The sequence below is a fragment of the Geospiza fortis genome, unplaced genomic scaffold, assembly GCF_000277835.1.
Source record: "Geospiza fortis unplaced genomic scaffold, GeoFor_1.0 scaffold10, whole genome shotgun sequence".
Taxonomy (NCBI): domain Eukaryota; kingdom Metazoa; phylum Chordata; class Aves; order Passeriformes; family Thraupidae; genus Geospiza; species Geospiza fortis.
In genome coordinates this window covers 222,845-229,722 of record NW_005054326.1, presented here as the reverse complement: position 1 = coordinate 229,722, position 6,878 = coordinate 222,845, and the positions used below count along the sequence as shown (strand labels likewise).

The window sequence follows — 6,878 nt, the reverse complement described above, 5'->3', positions numbered from 1 at the left end:
CTCAGGTTTGGGTCAGGCAAACCTTTGCTTTTATTTCTCAGTTTAAGAAATAATCCAATTCTCACCCCTGTCCATTCCCTGCAGTTAGCACCTGTGGACAAACTCCCTGAGCCAACCAAGCCAGGTACAGCTCTCATCTTCTCTCTCAGTGCAGGTGTCCCTGCAGGACCCTGTTTATTGTGGATTAGTGCACCTGAAGCCAAGCATGGCTCATCCAGAGCAATGTGCATTTTCGTGTCCTGTTTAAGCTGAGTGGACATGGGGCTGCTAATCCTTTCTGACAGGGAGGTCATCCCTGAGAGGCACCATGGGCAGGCACGTGGGGCTGGGGGAGCTGTGCCAGCCCTGGGGGTGCCCCGAGCCAGGGGCTCCTCCATCTTTGAGCAGCTCCTCGTCCTTGACAGCTGCCCCTTCTCCCTCTGTCCTGCCTTCACCTTCCCTGGCTGCTGCTGGCTCTGATAAGGTCACTGCCTCTGAAGCCTGGAGCCTTCTCCACCTCCAGTTTTACTTCCAGTACTGCAGTGGTTCCTCTTTGCTGTAACACTGCCTCCAGCCAGGCAAAACCCCACAGGGGAGCTCTGAGGTCCTGGAGGTCCCTGCCAGGACCTGGCTGGGACTGATCCTGTCCCCTTAGTGTCAGGTGACACGGGTGGCAAGGAGGACATGCCTGGATGCCTGGAGTGCATCTGTGGGTGCCTGCTGTGTTTGGGGCAGGGACAGAGCTGCTGTGAGGATGAAGCTCTTTCCCATCCAGCTGCTCTGTGCAGCAGCTGCCCAGGAGTCCAGCCTGGCAGTGGTGGCAGTGGCAGTGCACAAGTGGGCAGAGCTGCTCATGAGGCAGCCAGTGAGGAGGGCCTGTGTCCTGAAGGAGGTGACATCTTGCTGTGACAAGCCACACAGGGGGCCTGGAGGGCTGCAGGACACTCCCAAAGTGACCAGGGACAGGTTCAGCCTTCCTGCAGTACTCCCCTGCTGCCCTGGGGCCACCACAGCTGTGTTTGCAGTCCCTTCAGCCACATCCTGTCCCCATGGGTTTCTGGGATTTGTGTAGGGCTGTGATGCCCACCAAACATGCTGAAGCTATGGTGCCTATGTAGAATATGCCATATATTTGTTTTTAATGAGATGGTATGGAACAGTTCATAAAAAAAGAAAAAAATAAGAAAAATGGGTGCTTCCCACCCATTGTCCATAAAGCTCTGTGAGAAACGGCCTGTGCCCACCAGCTGGGAATGCCAGGCCCAGGGAGGGCACAGCCAAGGGCAGCTGCTCCCAGGGGAAAAGTGCCTGTTTCTTGGCTGCTTCTGCAATGAAGAGAGCAGGTAAGTCTCTTCTGGTGGGTCACACAAAACCCCTTTCCAGAGCTAAGTCCACATGTAGACAAGAACCTGGATGCTGCTCTAGCAGTGTGAGGAGAGGCCTCCTTGGCAGAGCTGGCGTGGCTGCAGCTCTCCAGCTGAGCTGTGCTGCCTCCCACTGCCCAGCCAAGGTGAGGCTGCTGCAATTCAATTCAGCTTTGGTGCCGTGTCCCATCCTCAAGACCCGGACATGCCGCTTCCAGACCCGGGCGTTCAAAACCCCGGTGGCTCACCCTGAGGGGCAGGCAGGTGGTGTCCCCTGCCCCTCCTGCTCTCCGTGGGAGGCAGGCTGATGAGGAATGTTCTCCATGATGATCGCAGCAGCCCCGGCTGTGAGCGGGGTCTGGGAAGAGCCGCTCAGCAGCTGCTGTGCCGGATGCTGTGCTCGCATCTCCTTTAACCACGGGTTTCCGAGGAGCAGCAGCTCCCACCGTGCTGGACCTTGTGGTGAAGGACACCTGGGGAAGTGGCGGAGGGTGTCCCAGAAGGACATGTCCCCCGTGTCCTGCCCTCTCCCGCACGGCTCTGGCCTGCCGGGTCCCTGCAGCGTCACCGCAGCAGCAGCACCAGGGGCAGGAGCAGCAGCGCGGGACACACGGAGATCCCAGCGGCGCCACCGCAGTCCTGGGCGTTTTCCTGCGAGATGGGAGACAAGGGATCAGTCACCTTTGGAAGAGGGAGCAATGCCTGTGGCCGAAAGATCACCCCAGGAGCCAAGGAAGGGACTGGTTTATCCCTGTTGGCCACAGCAGCCCTCGGTGGGTAGGAAGCCCCATGGCTCCCGGCTCCTAGCAGGGTGTGTGTGTGCTTGCTCCTGACCCCGTGGTTTCCGAGCTCAAGCCCTTCCCAGGTGCTGATTTCACCCTTTCCCAGAGGTGAAATCCTGCTAGGAGCCTCCTCGGGGATTCACGGCTGCGTCTGGCTCCAGCCAGCAGCTAGACACCCATGCAAGGGTGCAAGAGGAGGTCCGGCCGCCGGCGCAGCTTCTGGGAGCGCATCCGCTCGCACTTCACCGAGGCGTTGTGTGCGGGGCTGTTAAGGAGCGGCAGGGCGGGCAGGGCAGGGGATGGACGCCACACACACCCTCGGGGCTCCTAGGAAAGTTTGGCCGGGTGGAACTGCCCCACCCGGGAGGACAAGGGAAGGGCGGGTCACCCTGCACGGCCAAGCCAGGCTGTGCTCTCCACCCCCACAGCAATGGCAGCAGAAGGACATTTTCCACCCTGGCAAACACGGAGATGACAGGGCCTGTGGAGCCCTGCATCCCTGCTGTGCGTGGAAGGATATATTTGACTTCTTTTGCATCCATTGGGACGGGTGGGAAGACGCTGCAATCGCAGACGGTGTCGGTGACGAGGAGCAGGAGGTTACTGCTGATGATCTGCTGTGCCACAAACATCCTGCAAGGGAAGAGAAGGTGAAAAAAAACCACAGAGCAAAGTGAAAAGTGAAAAAAACCCACAACTCTCCAGCCCAGAGCAGCAGCCCTGGCATTGCCTGAACCACAGCAAAGAAACTGAAAGAAAACAGAGGTCATTGGAAACAGGATGCCAGCAGAAAGCAGGAGAAACCAGTGAGCAGATGAGGGAGAGATGCCATCAGCAGTCCTTCCTGGCCTCCTTTTTGGCTCTGAACTGGCTCAAATCTGTAACTGCATGCTAGGCACAGAAGTCAAAATCAACCCAAGAACCCAACCAACCAGCCAAAACCAAGACAAGCCCTGCCCATGTGGGGCAGCACATGACAGCAGATGACACCTGAGCAAAGCCTGGCTTCACCCAGAGGTATGTCAGTGCCTATTTAATGTGTATTTGTGTGTGTGCTTGTACAGTGCAAGGGTGTCTCTATTATGTGGTCCTGGGAGGAGCAGAGTTGTGCTAAATCTCACGTTACCGGAGAGAGAAATAGAGGAACCCAGTAACACTGTGGGCTACACTGGTATGACAGGACTGACCAACTGGTGTTTGTTTGGCAGGGAGCCAGCATGTCCTGGAGCACAGGGAAGGCTGGGGACACCAGGCTCTGCATGCCTGCACTGGTGGCAGGGCTTCTGGAAGAGAAATACAGGCTTGTGGGGATGTGCCCACTGCACTGGCCAAGCTGACTGTGCTGGAGCAGTGCCCAGTGTCCCTGGTTATTCACCACCTGGCCTTGCTGCCTTCCAGGGATTTGAGTGTCCCCTTTTAGAGGTGCTGAATGCCACACACAGCAGCTGACCATGTCATTAGTGCTCCCTAACTAATGAGTGCCCTGGGAGCTTTGGCAAGCAGCCTTCAAGCCATGCACAGATTCAGCCAGCAGGACAGAGATGCCCCATGCATCAATCCACAAGCCAATGTTTCTGCCCAGGATGGAGCACCCAGCCTAGCCCTGCTCCACCAGGAGCTTGTGGAATGTCATATGCCTGCATGCCAGGCCCTGGCTGATGCTCCACACAGCCTGTGGCAGGGGTGAGGGGATTTTTCTCCCAAATATCTAGATAAAAAATGCCCAAGATGCACCAGAGGCTGTAACTACAAAGGAGCCAAGCAGGACACAGCCCCTGCTGCTCCATCCAGCACCGGTGAGGTGCTGCCTCCAGCAGGGGAGGGGCAGCTCCCAGGCTTTGTTTGCAGCACAGATCTGTGACCCAAAGAGGTCACTCAGTTCCTCTGGATCTGCCCAGAGATTAACAGAATACCTTGTTATCATCAAATCTGCAATCTCTTCTGAAACAATGTTTGGCAAGGCTCTGGCTTTCCTAGAGCCATGCTGACTAGTGGGGGCTGTTTTTCTAAGCTTTAAGTCTTTCCTGCAGTTGATCCAATACTGAAGACTAGGTAGGATTGTTTTGTGGGTTTTTAAAAGAAGCAATTCCAGTCACATCTGTTTGGAAAAGCTGGATCAGTGGAAATTCATCTTTTTGTCACCTTTCCACACGTGATTGCTGATGGCATTGAGCAACCACTGAAAACAGCCTCTTTCCACAATGACTTTCCTGTTATTTTTGACTGTCCATTCACTTACAATGAAAATGAGAAATAAAAAAGTGGACTTTTGTTTTCAGCTCTTTCAGTCTAACACTTATTTTCCCCCCCATCCCTGGTTTGTTTGGTTGGTTTTTTGGTGTTTTTGTTTTGGATTTTTGTTGTTGTTGTATTTTGGATTTTTGTTCTTGTTGTTGTTGTTGTTGTTGTTTTGGGTTTTTTTGGTTCATACAGAAATTCAGGAAAGGGGGAAAATGAAAAAAAAAAGAAAGAAAAGGAAAGCCAAGAGTATCGCAAAAAGGGAAAACTTTCTAAGAAGAAAAGTTTTGCCAGAAACATGAAAGAACAGAAAAAGTTCCTTTCTGAAATCTTTGGAATGGAAAGATATATATATATATATTTAAATGCTGTTCTCTTTGTACTCCAGCCATTTCTGCTTATTAACACATTGTTTTGTTAAGGATCAGTACCCTGCTCTCTTCACCTCTCTCTGTCCAGCACGGCTCTGTGGCCAGAGCTGTGGCTGCCGTGGTGGCTGTGCCACTGTGACCCTTCTGTCACCCCCAGCAGCCCTGGGACAAGGTCCCCAGCTGGAAGGGAAGCTGTGGCTCTTACTTTTGGCAGTCTCCACAGTCGATGAGCCCGTTGGTCTCCTTGATGGCCGGCTCGTAGACGAACACGGGGTACTCGGTGTCGCAGGGCTGCAGCGTGTCGTGCTTCTTGTGCTTGTGAGCTGGGGGAACGAGACAAGGACACACGTGAGGGGCACGGGGACCTGCCCGCGCTAAATGGGGACAGCCCAGACTTGGGGATGGACTTTGGAGCAGCAGCGACCCTCCCAAGGTGGCCGGGAGCAGCAGAAGGGGAAGGAGATGCTGCAGGGAGCAGCCGGGCAGTGATGCCTGCTCCCACTAGGTGGTGTGGGAAAACCAGCCTATGTGGAAGTGCCTCCAACATCGGCACCGCAGCGAGCCCGGACGCTGCCGGGCCCAAACTGCAGCCGAGGGGCCGCAGTGGCCGCAGCACCCACACAGCACCCAGGGAGCCCCTGGCCAGGCAGGAGGGACATTCGGGCACAGGCACCCCTGTGCTCAAAGGAGCTCGGGGGGCGCGGCTGAACCAGCCGTGACAATGAAATCCCTCCTGCCTAAGCCAGCCCTGGTTCATGCAGGTTTTAAACACTGGAAGCTGTGCCTGGGCTGGCCCTGTGTGCCTGTGCCCAGGGCTGTGCTCCCTGCGGTGGGGCTCCCATCAGCTGCTGATCCCTCCTGAGCCCACTGACATTTCCCACAGCAGGAAATTGGAGGGGCTCAGTACATGTCATGTGAAGAAGAAACCACCAGCAGCAAAGAGATCTGGCCTGAGAGCACAGGGAAACAGATGACAGCTCTCAGGACCAGCAGAGAGCCAGCTAATGAACAGCACTGACTCCTGGAGGGAGCAGCTGCTCCATCACTCATCAGTCACACCCTGCAGGACTCCCAAACTAATTTGGGGATGAGGGGGAGCTGAACCACCTCACTCAGCCTCCCTCAAGAAGCAAGAGAATTCTTTCTAGGAGTTCAGCAAAATCCATCTTGCCTGAAACTGCTGCCTTGGGCCCTTCTGGCAATTATTTTCTGCAGTTGGAGGTAGCAAAGCCAGCTCCTGCCTGTGCAGGACACAGGGGACTGCTGCTGATGGAAATACGAAGCTTTGTTGCTAGGGCAGAGGTGGCTGCGGCTCTGGCAGCAGCAAGCACAAGAAATGGTTTCTACATCAGCTTTGGGGCTGAGCACAAAGCCTCACTTTGCAGCCTCCCACCCACACAGCAGCCACGGCAGTGCTCCTGGGGGGACCAGCAGGGAACAGGGTCCTCCTCACCTGGAGGACGCCCAGTTTACCCCTTGCAGCAGAAGCGCTGAGGATTTATAGAAAAATGCAGCAACCTGGGTTTTAATCAGCAAATGTGTGGTGAGAGGCATCGAGAGGGCACCCGTGATTGGATGGGTGATTTGCATCACTGTAGAACTCTCACTGCTGAGAGCAATGGTCTCCTCTCTCTCCCCCGGCACCTCCCCGCAGAGCCTGCCGTCTAAACAACGTGCATTACACGAGAGAGAGAAAAACTGCATGATTTCCTCTGATTTTTCTCTCCACCATGGCAATCCAGCAACACAAGACATCCATTAAGAGCTGCAGCCCAATCTTGCTTCTAATGCCTTGCCCAGATGAATGTGATGGGCACTCAAACCCCTCCCTGCAGCGCAGAGGCTCTGGTAATTGTACTTTGTGCTTTTCTTCACAAGTCTCAAAAAGCAGCACTCAGAAGGCTTCAATCCTCCCAGACTACGGACCCACCTTTTGGTGACAAGGTGAGGTTCATTTTGCACAGATTCAAAAGCACACAGAGCCTGACTGCAGCACAATGCCTCGTTCTGTATTCACCCTGGATTCACACTGAATTAATCAACCCAACTTGTCATTCCAGGGGCCGGCAGCACCTCTGCCACCAGCCAGGAGCTGTCTGGCCGTGCTCTGCCACCATTCCTTGTCCCTGTGTGCAAACCCCACG

The 6,878-nt window shown here is 54.9% G+C and overlaps 1 protein-coding gene across 1 annotated transcript in view; it reads right to left on the bottom strand.

The window, feature by feature from the left end:
• Positions 1-1,658: 1,658 nt before the first annotated feature.
• CACNA2D4 (calcium voltage-gated channel auxiliary subunit alpha2delta 4) overlaps positions 1,659-6,878 on the bottom strand; it is a 116,313-nt gene continuing 111,093 nt past the window's right edge. The window contains exons 35-39 of the mRNA XM_031057045.1: positions 4,940-5,057; positions 2,646-2,758; positions 2,302-2,382; positions 2,233-2,241; positions 1,659-1,999 (exon numbers count right to left, since the gene is read on the bottom strand). Coding sequence (XP_030912905.1) covers positions 1,908-1,999; positions 2,233-2,241; positions 2,302-2,382; positions 2,646-2,758; positions 4,940-5,057 — 413 coding nt within the window. The 3' untranslated portion in view covers positions 1,659-1,907. The remainder of the gene's footprint in view (positions 2,000-2,232; positions 2,242-2,301; positions 2,383-2,645; positions 2,759-4,939; positions 5,058-6,878) is intronic.